At 40.8% G+C, this 23,446-nt stretch overlaps 1 protein-coding gene across 1 annotated transcript in view; it reads left to right on the top strand.

Moving 5' to 3' along the window:
• ghrhrb (growth hormone releasing hormone receptor b) overlaps positions 1-23,446 on the top strand; it is a 42,806-nt gene that overhangs the window by 2,727 nt on the left and 16,633 nt on the right. The window contains exons 2-3 of the mRNA XM_070961396.1: positions 5,805-5,913; positions 21,043-21,150. Coding sequence (XP_070817497.1) covers positions 5,805-5,913; positions 21,043-21,150 — 217 coding nt within the window. The remainder of the gene's footprint in view (positions 1-5,804; positions 5,914-21,042; positions 21,151-23,446) is intronic.

Here is a 23,446-nt window from a genome sequence, read left to right as displayed (position 1 = left end):
AATGATGTGGGCTGTAAAACAAAATAATTAACTTAAAGACACTAAAATGCTTATATAAAAATATTGACTAGTGCAGCTTTAAAGGTTCCCTGTGAAAGTTTTGATGTCTAGTGGTGCTATGGAGCTTATTTCTCAAGTGCACTGGATGAGTGATGCATGAATGATGGTATACATATTCCTATTCCACTGATCTACAGGTGGTGGTAAGGCACCAAGAAACACAGCAATGCAGCAGAAAAGGCAGGGAAAGCGCTTGATAGTAAACATGGATGTAAACAATGAAGGTCTCAAACTTCTTGGAAAAATCTGCTTAGCAAGGAAGGAAATGCATTTGAGACATTTGTTAGAGCTCAAGGATACACGTAGTGCATTTTGGTGAGTAATGCTGAATGTAAACACTGTTTGTTTGTGTGTTTGTTTGTTTGTTTGTTTGTTTGTTTGTTTGTTTGTTTTACACTCAACTGACTAACATTGAGTAAGAATACATAAATGGCATAAGAAAAATTTACTCAAAGTATCTAAAGTAAAAGTACTCCTTATGCTCCTGTGAGGCTTAACCCTTTATATTAATGTATTAAAATTACTTCTGCATTGGTAAGCAGCATTTTCCTGTTGTAGCTGGTTCACTGTTACTCAGTATGTTAAATCGGAATTTGCAAAGTAACTTGTAATTATAGCTAAATGTAATGATCATGTAATAAAAAAAACAATGCTAATATTGTCCTATGTATGTGGAGAACAAGTTCCAAAGTAGCATAGATTAAAAAGAGAAAAAAAAAAGTAAAGCACAAGTACCTCAAATATGCACTAAGATACAGTAATTTCATTCTATTGCTTGTAGAGTTGAAAAGGACGCTGATTTTAAACAGAAGGCATTTCCAGAGTTTTTGAGCCCTGACGTCAAACGACAAACTACCCTCTGTCTCCAGCCAGAGGCAAGTCATGCCTCTGCCTTAAAAACAAGCTGCAAAACCTTAAAACCAATTTGAAAGGCCACAGGTGACCAGTGCAAAGAGGTCAGTGTGGAAGAAATGCCCTCTGTTTTTTCTAGATTCTGTGAGTTACCTTTTGTAGTGGGTGATTTTTTTCTAAAACAGAAAGCAGTTAGTTGTGTATTATGTCATAAATCAAAGTGTCAGACAAACTGTGAATTGCTTGACCTGGACATTGGAACCATTGCTGCTTTCTAAATACATCAGAGACCTGGCAAATACCTGTCCTTTGTATCACTGTGAAATTTTGAATGTAAATGATGGCAGCGAGGTAAAGGTTGACTGGAGGCGACTGGCGCCCTCTGATAATGACCCTGTTAAGACAGTGATTGAATTTAAATGACATTACAGCCACGCAAACTGTTTCATTTGGATAGAGGGTTATAATAATTAAAGTACATGCAGAAATGTCACTCCAGGTCTGAACTCAGACACACACACAGATCTAATTTTACTATTCTGTGCCTAGGAAGCTGAGAAAACTGAACCTCATTATATGAATTGCACTAGATTCTCTGCACATCGCTAAACTGTAAAACTCCACGTATTCCGCCATAAGACATCATGTTGTGCCGCTATCTTGCTTGCATAAAGTAGGTTTGTTCCATAAACCTGCAGGGCAGATATGACTGTGATGTTTTGTGTCAGAGTGAGGCTACGCTGCCAGATCAAGCTGCCAGATCGAGTTTTCCAGCTACACAGACTCACTTGTTGCTGCTGCAGGTATAAACTATCCATGATGTAGGAGTTGATGGGCCACCCAGTTAAAATGAATAGTGTAAATATTTAGCCTTATTATGGCAAATTCTCCTCATGTCATAGGCTTAGGGGGCTCTGTGGATTTATGAAATAATCCTTTAAATAGAAAATGAGAGGATTTAATTTTGAACAGTTGGAATATGAAGAGGATATCTGACAAGAGGAGCCTTTGTCATCATTCATGTCACTCTTATGGTATCACCCAAGCATATTAGAATGCAAGGAACTGGTGGGTTTATTTATCACGATGCCTGGATTTACTGTATAAGGCAGCAGATCCCAACCTGAGAGTTGTAACGCCCAGAAGGGGTTGCACACTAATTTTTGGGAACAAGATAAAACAAAATTCTGCTACACAAAATGAACTTCACCTTATGTGCCTTTTGGTAATACTGTTCAGTTCAACCATGGATCATTTTACCTCTTCAGGCCTTTTCTAGTTATTGAATGAAACACAATAAAAAGGGAAAGCCACTGCACTGCTGTCTCTCATATACCCCACATACTGTACACCTGCTATTAGCTTTCAGTCAGTACATGAGGACAGTTTCACGAAAGGGATTTGCAAGCACTGCTTACACACAGATTACAAATGATAGCAGCGTCTCACTTGACAAATAACTGTCGCTTGCAAATTGCAGATACATTTGTTTGTTCTTCTGGGCATTTGTATGCTCATGCATGGGTTGCAAGAATAGCACTTGTTTAGTTAGTGAAACAGGCTGCTGGATATCTCATCTGGATGAGGAAAATGGCATTTAAGTGCAGAGTGTTAATGCTTTCAGAATGCATTACTTTCAAGACGCTGTCGGGCATCTCATGGTGGCCTGATTTGATTTGTGTTGTGATTAGATCTCTCTGTACAGCCATCAGTTGTTGAGGCATTTCACTCAAAACCATGGTGATGAGGAAAAGTGAGGGCATCATCAAAGTGATTAGGATTCACTGTCTGAGAAACATTAATTTACAAAAGTTTTTGCCAATCCGTCCTGTAGATCTTGAGATATTTCACTGGATAAGTGAAAACTTCCATCTGCTCGTGCCACAAGAGGAAAGGGGATCATCAAAGCCAGCAGGATTCATCCACTGGGGATCATGAATGTCGATTCATTTAATAGTTGATGAGATATTTCAGTCTGGACTAAAGTGGTGGACCAACTGACAGTTATGCTGCTAGCATAGCTAAAACTCCACCTGTCCAACAAGTTGGCAGGTCATTTACCTCAACCTCATCCTGCTAGCTCAAGAGATCTACAAACAAACTCTGCTTTCAAACACATACAGGAGAGACCATGAAGCAAGGATGTGACAAGTGTTGACGTGTGAATAGATTTTAAAAGAAACTTAATGCTGTTCAGATTATGTTAATGAACAGAACTGAATGATGTTAGCGAATATATGTGCAAAGCATTCACTGTCACTTGGTTAAGTTTAGAGAAAAAGTCCACAGTGACATCATATGTTTACTTTTCCAATATTTATCCCAAACCAAAATGTAAAAATATCTAAACAATTCCATAAAAACTAAATAATCCAGACGACAATAACCTTTCCTCCAGAACAAATAAAACCCATTCAGTAATATATAAATGTCCCTTTTAGGGACACTTCTAGCTGGGGTTTCATTTGATCGCTTCACACACACACACACACACACACAAACACACACACACACACACGCACACACACACACACACACACACACACACACACACACACACACACACACACACACACACACACACACACACACACACACACTGACCTATGGATAACAACCTCACAGCTGTAGGGTAACATATCCTGCAACAGGCCAGGAGGTCTTTCTGTCCAATAGCAGTGAATGCCTCCTCTCGTGTTAATCCTGGACACTGCAGCGCTGTGACAGGATGAGGTCAAATGTCACGTTCACCTGCAGTGTCTCCATCTGTCCAACAGGCAGGTGTTCTACCTGCGATGGTTCACACATTTCCAACCCAACACACAGACTGAAATCAATTACACACTCTCAAATCCATTATAGGGATTATTTCTCACTTCTCTCCCAGCAGAATAGATCAATTTTGCTGCATGATTGAACACAATTAATTGAACTGCAGGGTGGAGATGCCACTGGAATATATATCTTTTGTGAAATATATTGCATTGTATATTTGAATTAATGCATCTTCTTAGACTGATATAGGCCTATCTGGGCTGGAAGGTTCCTGTCCCCCTCTTCCCGTTGACAGGATGTGACAGGAAGTGCAGGCAGAGGAGCCTTGACAGCAGGTGTCAGGATTTTAAGAAGAAGTTACTGAACTCCCACGTCTCAGCTGTCGGGTGGTGATTACCCTGCAGAGGTTCATCAATGGAGGAGAACCACCAACATCCTCAATGATAATATCATTGTATTAAACATGGATTAGATTAAACTCACATGAACGTCGGGGCTACAGAGCAACATTCAAGCATAAAGATGGAGAGATGAATGTGTCAGTTCTCCACCCTCAAACACTGCTTACTTGGTATCAATAGCAATTAAATAAAGTTTTATAAAGTTTCAGTTTGCCTGTTCTTCCTTTGGTTGTTCCCACAGTGTGAAGGCGTATATAAGCCAATGTTTACTTTTGTCCTTCTGGCTTCTTTGCTGAATCACATAGATGCTTTTAGAGTAGCTGAATATATGAATCAGCCACATGTACAAAGGCTGAATTCTAAGCCAGCTACCGAAGTCTATAAGATTATATTTAGCATTGATGTTTTGATTTCAATGTGCAAACCTACAAAGATGCTATGGAATGGCTGTGTTTTGAAGAAACATTATTGGCGTGGTAATGTGATGAATAGTAGCACATAGTTCAAACACCCAAATATGTTAACCATTAAAATGACAAAAAAAAAAAAAAAAATCTAATATTTTAACTGATCAAATTTAAGAATTTCAGCTCTAAGTAGCTCTGTATTACGCATCAAAAATTCTTCATGGAAGTTTAGATGTTTATATTGCTGTTATTTTGATGGTGTTTTTGTATAATTGTATTTACGATGGCCACCGGGTGCCACTGCATTTTTGTTGTGCCTTGTACCACCAATTATATTTGAAAAGAATCATGTCCTGTTGGTAATGTTGTATAAAATATCTGCATCAATGTTAAATTGACAATATAATTGTTACGGCCACCGACATTCCTCCCCCTTTTTTTGTGCTTAACATGCCGTGCTTCGGAGGAGTGTGTGTGTGCGGATCAGGCATAGCGGATCTCCGCGCAGGATTGGCTCGTCCTGGAGGTGTGATCTCCCTCCGCCTCCCACCTCCCACCGTTGGCTGTCAGCTCCCTGGATTGGTGCAGTAACGAAGCTGTTCACCAATCACCAGGCGCCAATCTAGGATGGGACATTGAAAGGCTCGAGCGGACCGGCACTCCAGGCGGCTGAAGAGCAGCGCGCCAGTCGAGTGAATTTGTGCAGACTGAGAGGCGTTACCGAAATTTGTAAAGGAATGGGCCAGGGCCAACTTTAAAAACTGATGATTAATAGCGCCACTGGTAGTGGAGATTTTTGTTTAGAACACATTAGGAGGAAGGGGTGCTGATCTGCTGTTTTTGTTAAACTTTAGTTAAGTAGAGAGGGTTTTGTTTCTGGGTTGTTGTTTTTTTTTTTTTTTTGGTTGTTGTTTGTTTGGTAGATTAGTGTAGTTCCAGAGAGTCCTCTTTTGGTTTTTATTGTTTTTTGATTTATCAGCACTCGTAGGCCCATTTCCTTTAGAGTTGCCTCTGGTTTTTGTTTGTACTTATTATTTTCCTTATCTTTAAAATAAATAACTTTACTTTAACCAATAACATCTGGTTTATGTTGCTTCCCGCTTTCCATCATGAACTAGGGGTCGTAACAGTAATGTCATCCTTTCCATATTTGGCTCAGACATTATTGATTGATTATCCAGTGATTCCTGCCCACTTCTGGTATCATTGTCAGTATAAACATTTGCTAATATGGCTGCCCCATAAAACCTTGTATCGCCACGCTGAGTCTTTTCATGTGTAACTACTCTGCTATTCTCTCTGTTCTTAGACAGAGGCCATGCACCCAGACTGTGCCCTGGTGGTTCAGCACATGAAGGCTCAAGAGGAATGCAACCAGATCCTCAAACAGGAGGAGAAAAACCACTCCACCAGGACAGGTCTGTGTGTTTTAATATTCATTTTAATGTTAGTGTCGTAACCCCACTGATATGGTGGGGACTCTCAGGTGTACTTGAAGAAAGCATGTCAGTGTCACTTCATACAGAAGTACACTCGTGTATGAAGATGCAGTACCAGCAGGGAGTGCAAAGAGTGACCATCCATGTAGCAAGGAGGCCGGGCAGACAATCATGTCCACTCAACCAGATTCTGATATCTTGATTTTTTTCATATTTCTATTTATTTTATGTATTATTTTTAGTGCTGTCAATTGATTAAAATATTTAATCGCGATTAATCTCATGAATGTCATAGTTAACTCGCGATTAATTGCAAATTAATCGCACATTTTTATCTATTCTAAATGTCCCATCAATTATCATTTTAATACTCTTATCAACATGGAAAAGTTGACAGGCTTGCTTTGTGCAAATGTTTTTTTAATTGAAAACAATAAAGTGTTGTGTTATTTCACACTAACACTCTCACTTTGAATGAATCAAATCTCACACAATTTAACACTGTCAATAAACAGATGACAAAAAAATAAATGCTTGGTTACAAAAAAGCCCCTTCAACAACCCTTTCTAAGGGATCAAAACAAGGTGATCCAAAATAAAGTTACAAAGTACACATCATTGTAAACTAGGACTCAGGCTATAGTGCAGTTAAACCATGGCTTAAACTTTGCTTTCTTAAGTTTCCTTTGAACATACAAGCAGTCAGACTATAAAATGCTTTTCTATGCTTTTTCTTTGGTGAATAATCACCAGAGGCTTATCAACCCAGCCTCTTATTTCTCTCCAGAAAGAACAAACATTACTTGGCTATGGCTGCAGTAAGCTTGTTCTTATTTGCGGTATCCATATGCCTCCGTTGAAAGCCATCCACTGTCGCCTGGTTTTGACAAGGAGCTGGTGGACAATTCGCATTCGTCATGTGTTTGGCCATCAAGTGGTATTTCAGACTGGATGTGCTGCGGTGATAACTCAGTTCACACCAACAATACACTCAGATAACTTTGGTCTTGTCAGTCGATCCATCTGGCAACTTTTTGAAACTAAACTTTCCATTCAGAATCTTTTTCGCATCCATTTCGGTGTTTTGCGCTTGACATCCACACAAACCTGTAGCCTTCTTTTTCACAGCTAGCGAGCAGGCAAAACCAAACACGTGCGTGGGGCGTGCCTATTGTTTTGTTTCCGGTTTATAACTGGATCCTGTAGTTTTTCTTACATTACTAGCAGTGGCCAGAGATTATAAAAAACCTACAAGTTCAGTAGGTTGCAAAGAGCGTTAATCTTGCGATAAAAAAAATGACAGCGTTAAATTGATTTTCGTTAACGCGTTAATAACGCAATATTTTTGACAGCACTAATCATTTTATTACAATTATTTTTTGCATGATCATTCTTTAATTATTAGAACATAACCTTCTAATTATCGTAGATTATACCTCAAAAAGTCACACACCCCCTTTCCCTATTGGTTTCCTCCAAAAGTTGCAGGATGAAATCAGGGTGCCTCTGCACCAGCATGCACACAGCACTCACTCTGCTGTGCATCAGTGCTGGAGGAGATGTTGACTACAGCTTAACAGTGTGGTGCTGAAGTGGTTAATAGAGCATCAGTCCCTTTTTAAAAGGTGTTTAATAATGATAATAGTAAGCTCATGGAGTAGACACTGCTTTGTTTGTCAGCACAGCCTCATCTCATTCTGTTTCTTCTGCATTGTGAAAATACAGCTGTTACCATGTTGGCAGGTTCCTTTCATTTGTGGCTTCATAAAGTATACTCCATAAATTAATTTGCATGTGAATCTAGTCTTCCTCCTTACAATTACCAGGTGAAGCAACAAGAACTACTATGCTGCTGTGTAGAAGCTAGTGTAGAAGTCAGTGAATAAGTGTCATTTTAAATAACTATAACAGCACAAATAATTGACATGAGAATCTCTATATGAACTTATAATATTTATCCTAATATAAAGTGTTTTTTTTGCAGAGTAAGTCATTTTGCAAGTTATTTTTGTTTTTTTTGGTGGATTATGTATTGTGTCAATCAAGTGTACCGTAAGTACATATTTTACGACAAGAGAATATTGTGTCAGACATCCATATCTATCAGAATGCTCTCAATTCTTTGTCAGTTGTCAGTCTCAATTGTTGCCCACAAACCATTAAAAACACATCAGTGAGCCACACAGTTGCACTTAGCGACATGATTGTTCATTATTTCATCCAGTTTGTCTAACATTTGCTAAAAACTGAAGTGGTCTGCTGTTAAATTATTGAGCCTTTAAAAAAAAAGACAAATTAATTGCAATAATTAAAAATATAGAAATATAATATAAAAAAAATAATTAAAATATAGGGGCTGCACGGTGGCGCAGCAGGTATGCCGCTTATCCCTTTCGGGGTCGCGGGGGGGGGGGGGGGGGGGGGGGCCTATCTCGGCTGTCAACGGGCGAGAGGCGGGGTACACCCTGGACCGGTCGCCAGCTGATCGCAGGGCACATACACACACCATTCACACTCACACTCACACTCACCAATTTAGAGTCACCAATCAACCTAATGAGCATGTTTTTGGTCTGTGGGAGGAAGCCGGAGTGCCCGGAGAGAACCCACGCATGCACGGGAAGAACATGCAAACTTCACACAGAAAGGCCCGACCTGGGAATCGAACCTGCGACCTTCTTGCTGTGAGGCACGTGCACGACCTGCTGCGCCACCGTGCAGCCCTAATTGATAACATAAATGGCTTAAATACTTTAAATCAGAGGGTTCACTCTGCAGGCTCTACCTTTCCCTCCTCTCTTCATTCCGTCTCCTCTCTGCTCTCCTCCTCTTTCTCCATTTCACCAAACCAAGCCAAAGCCATGTCCACAGATGTTTGAAGTCTCACCTGCTCTGTTGTTCTGGCTGAGACCTGACTGTCTCTTCACCCCAGAAAAAACACACAGTATATTAGAATTAGAAACCCGTCTCTCTCTGGAGGCGTTTTCATTGCAGGAGCACTCCTGAGTGGGCTTGAGTCGTGACATATTGTAAAATTACAGACATTCAGGACTGACTGACGTGCTGTAAAGTTTAACTTTGTGGAGTTTACAGCACATAATGTTAGTCAGGAGATGCTGCTGAAGTTTGTTTTTTATATGAATGTTCCTCCTACTGACTATGTACATTCATATATTTCACTTAAAATCATTATAGGCTGAAGGGCCACTTTTCCACCCTCCTCCTCTTCAACTACTTCAGAGGATGTTAAAGGGAGTGAAAGGCGTTGCAGCTTTGACAGAAAATGTCAGGAGTTGAAGACAAAGCCAGTGAGCTCCCACGCTTCTGTCCAGAGAACTGAATTCTGTATGGAGGTTCCTCATTAAAGGATAACCACTGGGTTACAGCCACTGGCAGTCAAACTTCTCAGAGAATCTTACCATTTTGATCTCATCCAACACAAGTGAAACAACTCTCAAAATCCTGTTTATTGGTAGATACAGAATATTTACAAATTCCATAAAAAGATTATTTAATGAAAGAGGACACCCCTAGTTTTTGGTTCTGTGCTAAACTACAAAGCTTTAAACTACATCAGTACCTCGGTACTACATATTATGTAACATCAGTACTGACATACAAAGGGTGGTCTGTAATGCAGTGCTGGGTTAACTCTTGTGCCCATCTATTTAAAGGGGTTTATTATCTCTGCCTTCCTTTGATAGGTGTTAGTATTCCTGATCAATTTTACACTGAACCTGAGTGAAAAGTAAGCTAGTTTCCTATTTTAACCCACAATACATAGCTTTAGCTCTTAGCAAACCTGGTGCAAAAGTGTGTGTGTGTGTGTGTGTGTGTGTGTGTGTTGGGGGCCAGCTTTCTCTGAGTCCAAACTAGTAGTCCTTAATTATTATGCCCGCTAGATGATCTCACACTAAACAATGTTCCCCCTCATAATCCTATGGGATCTGACGAAGTTCGAGAGAGGAGAGAAGATGAGAGGAATTATAAGAAGTTAAGAGAACCAACAAATAGGCTCCTGTTTATAACCAAAGACTGATGAGAGCAGATGATGTCTATTATTGTCTGTAATGAAACAGGCCAACAGATGCTGAGTCTATGGGACTGGATTAAAAACTAGAGCAGTGTGCTGCTCAGTGTGTGGCAGTATGTAGATTAATATATTTATTCAGCTTTATCAACAAAAGAGACTTGAAGCAAGTATATATGCTTCATGCCACGGTTTTATGCCTGTGAGACGCACAGGCGTCTTACATTTTGTATTACTCTGAAAAACTCTGATGCATAATCAGAAGCGCATTTCTCTCCATTGATTTCTTCAACATGTACTGATCAAACATTTAGGTGGAATTAAGTTACGGTCAGAACAAGAGACTATGTACTTGTAATCTCACTTTCTATCACCAGGGACATTTGCTGGGTTGTTGCTGTAACATAGCGCAGTGCATCACCACACCAAATGCATCCATTTGGTGTTGATTTATATGAATCTTTTTTTTATTCAATTGGACCTAATTATTATTAAACAACACTGACATGTCAAGTACAGTTTTAAAGAGCTCCATTGGTGTTAGCATGGGTAATGTTCACGTTACACGAGTATTTTCTCCTTTCTGCCAAGAAGCAACACTTCTGAGAGATCACCATCAACACCATCGCAGACTCTACTATATGGTTAAACTACATGCCTTCAAATCACACCTGCGTGTAAAGCTCACTACATCGCACAGAGCGGGGTGCTGGATGCCATCCTGTAGCTGATGATTGCGACTGTTTAATCAAGAGCGTAGCAAGCACATTTGCTTCCTGTTATCAAATTACTGTCCTTCACTTGGCAGGGCTGCCAAAACAATCAAGGGAACTAATCAGGTGAGGAGATGTCTGAATTAAAGGAACCGATTGGCCAACCTGGCTTGGCCCTGTTTCATCTCCACAGCTCAGGTAGAAGGTGAGCCAACTGAATCAGAGGAGATTCATCCATTATTCTCCCTTCACTGCCTCAGAAGAAAAAAGTCAGCCACTGGAACAGCTTGTCCTTCAGGAGGACCGCGCTTCGTTTTCCATCTGCGATGCTGTCTGGAAGCATGCCGATTTCACTCGAAATATGCATTCTCTTTGTTTTGAAGTGCTTTGAGTTATGGACAGGATCATTCCAGACAGGTAAGCTCCACTCCTTCCTCGCTCCATCTCTCCACTATGAAACTATTGATAAAAGCTACACAGTCAGAGAGAAACAGTCATCTGCTCGCCTGAGGGACTGCCTGTGCACGACACTGCTGGTGTCGCTCAGAATTAATTGCATCATTTGTCACCCTTTCCTGTGATCATCCAAAGCAAAGATGTGACAGTTAGCATTTGAAGTGGCAGGTATGAGGTGCTTCAAGCTCGGACTGAGCACTAACTGGAGTTGAGGCACCACTTCATTTCTCCAGTCAGCTGTTACAAAACTGGATGGTCAAGAGGGAGATGCAGTTCCAACTGATCCAGTATGGTCTTGCCAGTGGCTTAACCAGCCCACCAACCACACACCCACTAACACTGAATCAGTCAGTCAAGCTTTATTTGTATAGATTTTGCTAGAATAGACTCTACAAAAGGATTCTGCTGGAACCCCATTCATAAACACATGGATGAACAGTAAATCTTTGTTAAATAAGCAATGCTATTTACTTTGCTCAGAAGGAGGGCATTGGGCCGGTGGAGGGAACCCAATAGTGTTGGCCTGAGGGTATAAACAGAGTGATAACGAGGAGTGTCAGGTTAAAATGCCCGTGCTGTACACCTGCAAGAACAGGATTGGACACTGATTATCAACTAGTAGCTAAACAGCTGAAGAATGAGCCACTGATAATGAATCAGCCAGTGCAAGTGTGACCTCAGTGCTCTCCCTGAACTAATGGGTTAGTGATATACAAGGTGCTCTACAGTAGAGGTCATCACAGGTTGACCCGAATTTGAAGAAGCAAGACCTGAGGAACTGAGACTTGACCTGGGACCCATAGGGGTTCAGGTCCACATTTTATATGGTCAACTGGGCCTGGGTCAGGTCCTGGGCTGGGAATTAAGGTGGAGAGCACAGATGATAGTACATTAGCAATGCTAAGGTTAGCCGCCGTGGCAACACACAAGCAGTTGTTATTAAGATTAAGATTTCACTTTATTAATCACTGCACACACATGATACAGGGAGGAGACTGCACACACGCCATGCTTCGTGAAATTATTTTCTCCGCATTTAACCCATCCTGGTAAGCCTTCCTCCGCGGCAGACCAGGAGCGATGGGCTGCCAGCCGACAGCGGGTCCGGTTTGGTTCTGAATAGTACATTTCCAGGTTGTGGGTGTAACTACATGGGAGTAATTTTAATGACACTTTTGCTTTAAGAAGAAAGTTAACACGTCTGTTTCAAAGTCTCTTGGCAGGAAGCTAGACTGACAACCTAGTTTGTTTGGACTGTAACGATTTGGAAGTTGTTCACGTCGGGTCCTTAGTTACCCACCCAAGAGTTCTAGAGTTAACACCCCTCTAACCATCATTCATGCTCCTGACTAAAACACTAGATAGATAAACAATAAAACACTAATGCACACCAAAAAGGCCCTATTTTAGATTAAAGCATGAATTAAATTTAATAGAAATAAAGTGGATAAAATCAAAAAACAATAAACCAAAGAGAAGGAAGCAGGAACTGCCAGGTAAACAGTGACTGGAGGGATGAAGAGGACAAAGGAAATGATGGCACGCACATTCACTGATTGTGAAGCCACCTTTAATGAGCTAAAACTCATGAATATTCAAGCAGTTTTACCACAGCTGTCCTGAGGAGAAGTGTTAGGGTCATGTGGGTCAGATCCTCAGTGTTGTGGGCAGCACAGGTGATCAACTAGAAGTGGCAAGAAAGTGCATATTAAACTATTGTAACTGGTCATTTTATACTGTAGGCCTTCCTCCATTTTTGGGAGATTTAATGTTTGCTCAATTACATTTCACTGCACTGTTTATCTGTGCATGTAGTTACTTTGATTTGGGTTTATCAGAGCTTAGCTTTAACATCACTTTTTTTGGATAAAAACAGGTCTATGTTTTGACTTGTCCCAGCACGAAAAGCACAGGTGTAGCTACACCACTGTCTATGGCTCTGTTCTATTAAGACATGCCTATAGGGCTGCCATGCACAGTACCATGCCTCTGCAGTCACACACCTGAATGGAATGAAGCCATGATTACTGTTACTGTTTCTACCTGATTTTTGCAGTCAACAGGACCACTGTGAGAGGCCTGAACGCTCCAAAATGGGAATAAGACCTAATGCATTTCAGATCTTATCTAGTGGTTTAAGAGAATTCTCTGAACTTGTAGCAGAGTATGCAGCACTTCACCTCCAGCAGAGTCTGACTGAACTGATCACCATGTGACTGACATATCTCATACCTCTGACATCATTTTCAGGCAGCACTGAGTTTGCTAGTTTGTTCAGCTGGCTTATCTTATCAAATTCACAGGGAACAGCGGTTGATATTGAGATATTTTTATGCAAGGACAAACTGGCATTTAAACAAGCAAAACCACAGAAGGAAATGCAGTTATTTGAGAGTAAAGATTGTCATGGCTCCTTGAGTACTTATTGTTGTTGGAACAGAGTTGCAATGGTGGCTAGCATTGTGGCTAATGGTGCTAGCTAGCCAGCACAGTCAGGCCATCTTCACTAGTCTGCTTAAAACTGCTAAAACTGCACGATAAACTCATCTCTCTTAGCAAACAGAGTCCAGAGGCTAGCAAGTGTCATGGAAAAACAAACAAGCAAAAAACTTAAGCTGTGCATGTTAAGGCTTTGCAGCCGCCAAGTATTAGGACCCAGAGATGCAGAACCAGGAGACAGGAATTGTGTAAAACCAAGGAGTAATTTATTAAAACGAAGAACAGAAAACACGCTCAACGAGTGGAATGATAAATAAACAAAAGGCGCACTCAAAAGGAGTGGATGAACTAAGGGAGCACCGACGAAGCGGGTATGGATCGAGGCACGCGTGGAAGCGGCAGACAGGCACTGAAACAAAGAAAAACACAGCACAATAAATGGCTTGAGAAAAGGGACAACAAAAAAAACAAATTTTCTCTGAAGAAGTGAACAGACAACAAGACTTGTACTTACAAACCAACTGATCAAACTCAACATGGAGAAGAGGAATAATCCGGCGACGAGGAGCAGGAAGTCCATGTCTTAAATACTCTCCCATATCAGGGAGAGTGGCAACAGGTGAGTTGCAGTAGGAGGAGCTAGCAGCAGGTGAGGGGCTGCCCAGCCATCGATCCAGGGGTAGACAGACAGACAGACACAAACACAGGGAAAAAGGAGAGGAGACACACAGGGAGAGACAGGATCCTAACAGTGCATTGATTACTACAGCTGTATTTTACTATTGAGGTAACCTAATATTAAATTAATTCCTTCATATTATATATTAAGATTACACATTAAACACATTACTTTGTGTTCCCTCTTGTCTCATTTGTACACACTTATGATGCTCTGTGTTTCAGCCAATCAGGCCAACTTGGGCTGTCAGTTACTGCATGCACACAAAGCTGTGTAACTTAATGTAGTGCACAAAGAAACACAAGGAGCTTAGTACAGTTTAGTTTTGATTTTGGACAGATATACAATATATTTCTGATTTTTTGGCCAAGACTAGGGAACAGCATTAAGTAAAACTATTGCTGTTGGTTGAAAAGCTGAAACTGACATGAGGGGCACATGCCACACCTCTGGCCCTGCTACTGTCAGTACATAAAAATGATCAAGAGCATGAATAAGTAAGAAGCAAGAATGAAATTATAGACATGCTGAATTTTATTTGTCTGAAACACTCAGTTGTTTCTCCGACTTGGAAGAGAGGTATCACAAAATTACAATTCCCACAACATCATTTGAGAAATGGGTGGTGATTCAGTGGTCAAATTCATTTAATCTGTTCTGTAAGCACGAAAATACCAATCAAATTGTTCTTTTAGCCATAAGGATAACAGGGACATGCACCTGCAGACGAATTCATCCTGATTCATCAAGGCAGAGGAACCCATCAGATGTGACTAAATGATTGACAAACAGAGGGATGGGATGAAGAGCGGAATCTGCGATACACTTCATGAAAGAGTGATTGGGAAATGATGAGGCTTCATTATGGCAATTTTACAAAGAGGTAGAGGCTACTGATGGATAAAAACTGAATTTACAGTTGTTAGTGTGGTTGTATTTGGCTATGACGGGTAAAAAGAAACACAGAATACAACTTCAAACCAGATATACACACTCTTACGCACTTTGTGCCCTTTTGTCTTTCTTGATTTATCAACAACTGTCCACTGGAGGGGGAGAGGGCAGATGTCTTGGTCTACGTCGGGTTAATAACCTTCACACCTCCAGTTCCACAGGAAACACCAGCAGAGGATTAACAGGGGCAATCAGTGACAGAGAGGAAATGAGGAAGCAGTGCAAAAGTGAACAGAGATGGGGGGTTTAACAGTCGTGTCCATTTTCAAAAGATTCTTGTCATTAGGGTCATAGTGTGCTACAGCCAGCCTGATGAATGTGTGAGCATGTGTGTGTGTGTGTGTGTGTGTGTGTGTGTGTGTGTGTGTGTGTGTGTGTGTGTGTGTGTGTGTGTGTGTGTGTCTGTCTGTCTGTCTGTTTCCATATGGCTTTCACGCTCCACTGTTGGCATTTCCACAGATCATTAAACACCATGACTGGGCTGCTCTCTCCGTCTCTCTGTGGTCACTTGCAGTTGTCATTTTCAGAACTAATTACACAGACCAAATACCAGAGTGGAAAGTAACAAAATTATGTTATTGCAGAAATGATTGGTCTATGAGCATATCACCATTAAATTAACCAACAATCACTTTAATAACGGAGGAATAATTAGTCATTTAAGCAGTTTATCAAGCAAAAATCTAACATTTTTGAGGGTTCCAGCTTCTGTAATGTGCAGGATTACTGCTTTAATCTATTTTAAATAATTGTAAATTTCACATCTTTTGGTTTTGTACGATTGGTTGGACCTAAGAGATCACCTAGGACTCTGGAAATGTAATTTTTAACATTATTTCTTTCTTTCTTATGTTGCAGTTTTAAGGTGTGTATCTTTGTCTCCAGGATGCCTGTGTTTCACTGTTTTTGAGGTTATAAACAAAACATCTAATCACAAAAAAAAGACTAATTGCTGATGAAAGTAATCATTCACAGCCATAGTGAATGGACTCAAAGTCCAACACTGTACTTCAAATAAGTTTGAGGTGCTTTATTTTATCATTTGTGAGTGGTGATACATTAGGGGTGTGAAAGTCAATCTGACCAACCATCCAATTTCTTAAACCCTCCCCCCATTTTTGGAATTTATTGTTTTGTCTGGCCTGCAGGTTTTTATTTCCCCCATTTTCATTTTTCTTTTGTCTTAATCTTAGAAAAATCACCACTATGGAGTCTGCAAAATTGGAGCATAAAGATCAGCTGTTTATATCACTTGATTTCAAATTTAAAGAATCACTCACACACTCACACACACACACACACACACACACACACACACACACACACACACACACACACACACACACACACGCAAATGCTTTCTGCTCAATACTAGCCTCTAAGTGCTTGCTTGGTTTTTAAAGTTTGTCTCAGCTGAATTCTCTCACCCCTTCCTAAATATGGAAGACTCTGATGTCTATTACCCCCACTTTTGATTGACAGGGACCTGATAACATAAATAAACAACCCAACAACTCTCATCAGATTCTGATTAAAATGTTGCCAAGCTGTGATTGGTGCACTGATGCATGAGTCATCACAAAAAAAGTTGATGTGTTGATGGGGGACCACAAACAATGTTTTCATGGCTTCTAACATTTCAGAAGTTTTGCCCAACTTCACAACATATTGAATACAGACTGATTCTTCTGTCAAGGAGTTAAAAGTGACCATCACACTACTTCATTTGGTAGGAAAAGTTTTTATTTCTGCAGTTCTCTGGACAGGCCTGTCTGATTTACTCATACATGATCTCAGCTACTTTCACAGTCTCTGAAAGTTTGCACCAAATGGACGTGGTCAAGGTGACCCCCTAAGACAGAGCAGCCAGTGGTCCCCATGTTATTTGACACTGAGACCGCTGGTGTGCATGCTACCTCATGTTTCAGAAGTAAACAGTGTGATCTTATCCACTCCACTCAGTCTCCCGGCTGTGTCAAACCAGTTGCAGACAATTTGCTCAATAAATATTCACCAAAATGTGAACATTGTCTTTAGCTGTTTGACTTTATTGGATCAAGATCTCACATCCCGTTTTGCTTGGGTTATCAGCATTAGGTGGCAGTGGGAGATGTACAGTTTGGGTTCGCAGAGCAGGAGGGAGATTAGATGAGAGACCCAGGGAGTAGAGACGTCAAAACAGATCATAAAATGAACTTTATGTTTTCATAATCTGTCAGTTAAACTACACAAAGACCTGAATTTCTGGACAAGCTCTTCCTCCCCGTCTTCTCCGTTTCTCTGTCCACCACTGCTTCTCCCTTATCACATAACATTGTTTATTAAAGGGTGGATATTGTAGCATAGATCTCAGTGGAGCCTTTTCTCCTCTAATATCTCTAACAATATTACAGCAACACCAATGTACAAACATAAGACAAAGGTTTTATTGAACCATGAAAGCACTAGAAAGTAAATGAGTTGTAGCCAGAGGAGGAATGAAATACTGAGATATGGCCACACAGGTGAAGAGGAAATGCAGGGTGTGTGTTTAGTTTGACGTTTGGTGAATCTAATTCTCGTTCCCACGTCACGTGTGCCCCTCGGAAATGACAAAGCTTGCCTGGTGACTTCTTCCTGATGTTTATTGTAGATGACATAAATGTCAGAGGGGTAAATCCTTGTATAACTCCATGCTGCCACGACGCACACAGGACAGTCTGAAGACATAGTACTCAGGTTTGAGCTGGTTTACCTGCCTGATAATCATAATGCAATAATCCAAATTTGATGGTAGCTGTGTTGCATTAAACAGACTAACGCTGTCTCATATACCCATCACAGCCATGAGTTAAATCATCGGTTTGGGGCCTAAGCAAAATTTGCAATCCTGTCACCTAGAAATTTGATCTTTTTTTTTTCCAATCTTTTAGACGGAAAACTTCATTGCTACTTGGATTATGTTCTCTGGCACCATTTTTTTTTTGTAGTGTAGGGGGCCCTCTGTACTGCACCAGGTGGTGGAGTGGTGGTGGAGCTGGATGGTGGGACTTTGATAACAGAGACAAAGGCTCTCAAACCTAGTCTCTCTTGTGGTTAGGCAACATAAGGCAAGTACAAGATTGTGGTTTCAACTATTTTAGTATTAACCCCAGGCCACAATCTTTCTTTGTCAGTTACCAAATGATTAGGAAAGAAACATTGTTGGAAAACAAATTGTCACTGAATAATCTGTTATTCAGATATGTTAATTAACAACATTTCCTCATTGTGTTGATACAAAATTTAATGTGGATGTGATTACACTCCTTACAAAACATATGTGCTGATGGATGAGATTCGATGGCCCCCATGAAATCAGCCTCAACCCCCTCCAAAATATTGAAATCTGCACAGCAGCAGCTAGACTTTGTGACAAAATTACTCAACTAGAAATACATTCATAAGCTTGTCACAGTCCTGTTTGCAGTTTCCCTCCTGTGCTCCTCCCCAGTCTTTTATTCCCTCCACACCTTCGCACCACACCTGCCCTGCACCAGCTTGCTTTCATGTCTCAGTTGATGTTCATGAGCTCATCTCTGGTGAAAGAGCTCCGGGTACCGTCACAAAAAACAGATTTAACACACAAAACAAAACAACGCGCACCAACACACCGAGGCAGCCGTCCACAGCGCCATCTTGAGTCACAAATTAGTATATGGTGTGACAGGCTAGCAGTGTCGGTAGCCTTCTTGGAATAATGTGTGAGCGCCTTCCTGTTCTTCCCATTCTGCCGGTGTTATACTGCAGCGGAATCACAATGTCTACCTTTAAATGGATAAATTATGACATAAGAGGAACCTGCAGTTCATTTTTTTCAGTTTCATTTGAGGATGCGGTTTCTTTTGCTTCCACATGGGCCAATTCTGTTATGATGTGTGAAGGTGTACAGTAAGATGTTCATGCTTGTTTGACCATTATGATGGTGTTGACGGACATTACTTAATGTAAATGAAATCAGTTATTGTTGTCACATACAGCCATACACACAGCACGGTTTAGTGAAATTTGGTCTCTGCATTTAATCCATTCCTGAGGAGCAGTGGGCAGCCACTGTGTGGCGCCCGGAGACCCAGAATCTCCAGCTCTACTGTAAATCAGTGCTTTGGTCAAGGGCACTGACTGCGGAATTAACCTAATATACATATTTTTGATGTTGGAGGAAATGCCCCAGCAGCCCCAGGATCTTCAACAGGACTGATCCACTAAGCTGCCTGTCACACAGACCACTGATCCAAACAGGACAACTGAGAACCTGGAGAGGAGATTTACTGAAAACAAAAAAAGAGGAAAGTAAAAAAAAATAAGGCTTTGTGCTCAGGATGCTTATTGGTGACAGGACAAAAAGATCCAGCCATTAACGCCGAATGAAAAGCAGCAGTCCATTCATCCACTGTTTCATCCTGTCAGGGTGTCACGAGCTATGCTTTACTGTTGACACCAGACAGCCTCTCAAAGAAAAGCACAGTGTCCTTTTATGCTGCTACAGTCTGTATACACATACAGTACATTACCTGGAGAGCCATTAGGGCATTTACAAAAGGGCCTAATAATGTTCCATTTTCAAGTGATGCAGCAGATGGAGATGTCATCAGCAGCTCTGTGTTAGTGTACAACCAATAACCAAGATGCGGGGTGAAAATGTTCTGAAAAGGAGAGTTCAAAGTCACATTTATCCAGCGAGATGTTTGCCTCATCACAGCTTTGGCAGGAGAACCTTCAGCAGTAGCCAAAAGCTGTGTTTTATTATGAATGAGTGGTGGTGTGTCTCATGCACTGCTGTTTTAATTGACACTGGGCCGAGCAGCTTTGATGTATGAGGCGTTGTGGTGGCAAAGAGAGACGGGCTCCTCATTAACGCTCTCTCTTCCCCCTCTCCACACCTCCCTCGCTCGCAGCAATGGAGGCTGCAGGGAGAGCTTGTCAGCCATGTGAGGGGAGCAGCAGAGACAAAGTGTGGGTGGAGAGGAGGACTGAAGATGTCACCAAATCAAATGCCCTTCATTTTCCCAGACTGGGGGAACCCCCCCCCCCAAAAATGACAGCAGATGATTGAATTCCTATACAGATGAAATGATTCTTAATTAAATTTGTGATTCAGTGGTTAACATTAGCAAGTTCTGCAGCATTCAGAAGTGTTCAAAGCTAAACAAGTCACTTGTTTAGAATATTAAGTGCAAGGATAGAGGAAAGACACTCCATCTATCAGGATTAGATCAGAGGCAAGAAATTATTCTGCAAAAATCTACCTATAATAAAGTCATTTTTCATTGATGTCATTGTTATTTTCTTAAAACAAAGTAAAAATATAGCCAGTGTGAGCAGATAATTTCAACACAATTCCTGATGCAAAACAACATGTTTTAAGGAGTTTCGAGTTTATTTGGGACTTTTCAGCCTCCCGCCAGTACTGATGCTCATATCTAGAAAATTTGAAACAAATTAGTTTCCACAAAAATTTGAAATTGCCTTCCTGCAACAGGGTTTATTTTTCACTCAGAAAATAAGATTTTGGAACTCAATAATCAATAGAAATGGCTTGAAATGATGCAGATTTGTTGTGGTTCCAACACAAAAATTCCCTCAGTTCTGTAAGTTATACCTCTGGCTGAATAGAATTACATTACCTTCCTTCTTGTCTAAACAAATTGATGGTGAATTGTTGTGTAATGACTCATAATGAAGACTTACAGCGTATTACTTTACATATTTTATACTGTATTCTGAGCCTGTATACCTGCACTATGAGCTCATCAGTCAAACTCATAAATTACTGGTGAAGTGATGAATGTGTGTTAAATGCAGCCTTTTTGCCTCAGGTTGCCCGACAGCGTGGGATGAGATTCGTTGCTGGTATCGTGCTGAGGTGGGACAGGTGGTCAGCGTCTCATGTGCCAATGTCTCCCAGCTGTTTGGTAACATCCAAGGTAAATCACTTTAACTCACCTCTGACAAGTTGCTTCTTCATAAATATGACACATGTTTAGTTTAAGGTTGGTTGGTAGGTAAATAGTGCTAAATTAGTGGGTGTATGTTATGTACTTTTTTTTATACCCTTTATTCTTTATATTTTGCTTGGTTATTTTTTGCTTTGAGGAATTCTGACTGTTAAACATTGAAATTTGATTTTTTTTTGTCCACATCTGGTGTTTTGATTTTATTTGTCAGACAGCAGAAATGCCTACATTAGCCCTGTTAGAGGCAGTGGAGAGACATGATTAATGATCCTGTCTACAGCCAAAGTGATCCTCTTTTTATCCTCCTGCCTGTGCCACTGCTGGACTTCCAGCATTGATGTCGTCAGTAAATACTCTATTTTATGTTGACTTTTTCTTGTGGAGCAGGCTTCGTGAGGAGAAAACTGTATGATTTTTCAGTACATACATTAGTAAATACATAAATAAAATGCATTAAAAAGATTTACATTCAAGCATAATTAACTTTGCTCACTTCATCCATCTTTCACTTTACTGCTGGCCAGGTTATATTTAGATCCTAGGACCAGTGTTATGCTTTCGCTAAGTAGTTTATGGAGACTGGATGTTTTTCTACATGGATCACCTGGACTCGTTGCCTGTATGAACTTGGCTGCAGAGAGCTCTGTTCTCCTGACTTACATGACCCCACCTTCTCCAGAGCCTTATCTCATCCAGCTGTTTTGTCTAAAGAAAACAAAACATGCTTAGAGTCTCCCATGTATCATCAAATGGGTGGCAGACAGACAGAAATGCAGCTGAGATGCTACAAAAATGTGTCTGGAGTATTGGGAGGCAAAGGATGAGAGAAAAATCTATGTGTTGTCATAAACAGACCCAGTGGAAATATAGAGGAGTGGAAGGAGGCAGTAAAAACTTAATTCATCTAGTCAATTGTAAAAATTCTAATAGTCTGATCAGCTGTAGAACAAAAAAACTAAAAAACTAAAAAACTTTGTGTTGATTATACACACAAAAACACATAAAAGGGGGGCAGGTAGCACACCTGGTGGACCCTGTGGACCATACACTAAGACACAGCACACAGCCATGTCTCAAAGTTCTCCATCCATTGCTCTGACTCTTACATAATACCTCTTATGCAGTCAGACTAACCAGTCTAGTTTACCTCCATGTCCACATCTTTTGACTAGATTCATTCCTAAGTCCTAAGTCAAGCAGCACGTGCTTTCACTAGCATTTCCCACAAAATCTTATCCAAACCCAGAAGACACTCTGGACATCCATTCTGTTTTGGAGCTGCCTCTACCCCTTACAGGCAGGGAATCCCTGATCATGCCATTAAATTCTTGGTCACTGGGCTCACTCTCCATACCTCACATACAACTGCAATGATCTGACAGACATCAGAAACACCCATGAGCAGCTTTTCTCTTGAATTTCCTTTGAGGCTTTAACTGAAACTCTGAACATCTGAAGAGGTGGTTCCCCCACCCAAAGTCTCAACTCCCCCGCTTGCATCCTGTGTCCACCTGGGCAGCTCACAGCGGTTCATCGTAGAACTCCATCCATCCATTCATGACCTGGATCTCTCCCTTCATCCTCTCATCTCATCCCTCACCTTTTTTCCCCTACTGCCTCATCCCTCTACCTTCATCTCTCCGTCCCTCACTCCTTTATTCCTTGCTCTTCGCCCCCTCATCTCTTCATCCCTCCTTCCATTCAGACCTTGACCCTCATCCCTTCATTGCTTGCTCCTCATCCCCTCATCCCTTCATCCCTTGATCCTTATCCTGCCTTCTCTTCACCCATTGACCCTCATCCCTCTGTTACACCCCACAGCCCTTATCCTAATATATTACCCTTCACTGTCCATGCTGTGCTCCATCCATAATACCCATTAAGCTATTATAATCCATATCTTATTGGCATGGTCTTTATTATTGAAAGCTATTTTAAGAGAATGTTCCTACACACAAATTAGATTAATAAAACAAATGGACTGGGAGGAGGAAAGAGACATCCTGAGGGATTACAAAGATATGTGCCGGTGTTTATAGATTTCTAAACATGTGTATTAGTCGATTATTAGATTTGTTGCGATGCAGACTCAATTATGAATGAAAACAATGAGATATTTTAGAGAAACTTTTTGAAGTATTCCTGTTACTCCATGTAACAAACATCAGGGTCAGACAGACCCCTGATGAGAATTCATAGGTAACTGCTATTACTGTTGTGTACAGTGACACTTTGTACAACAGGATGTCTGATTTGGTCAAAGCTC

The sequence above is a fragment of the Chaetodon trifascialis genome, chromosome 4 (genome assembly GCF_039877785.1).
Source record: "Chaetodon trifascialis isolate fChaTrf1 chromosome 4, fChaTrf1.hap1, whole genome shotgun sequence".
NCBI lineage: Eukaryota > Metazoa > Chordata > Actinopteri > Chaetodontiformes > Chaetodontidae > Chaetodon > Chaetodon trifascialis.
Note: the sequence above shows the minus strand (reverse complement) of the source record. Positions and strands in the feature narration are given on the sequence as shown.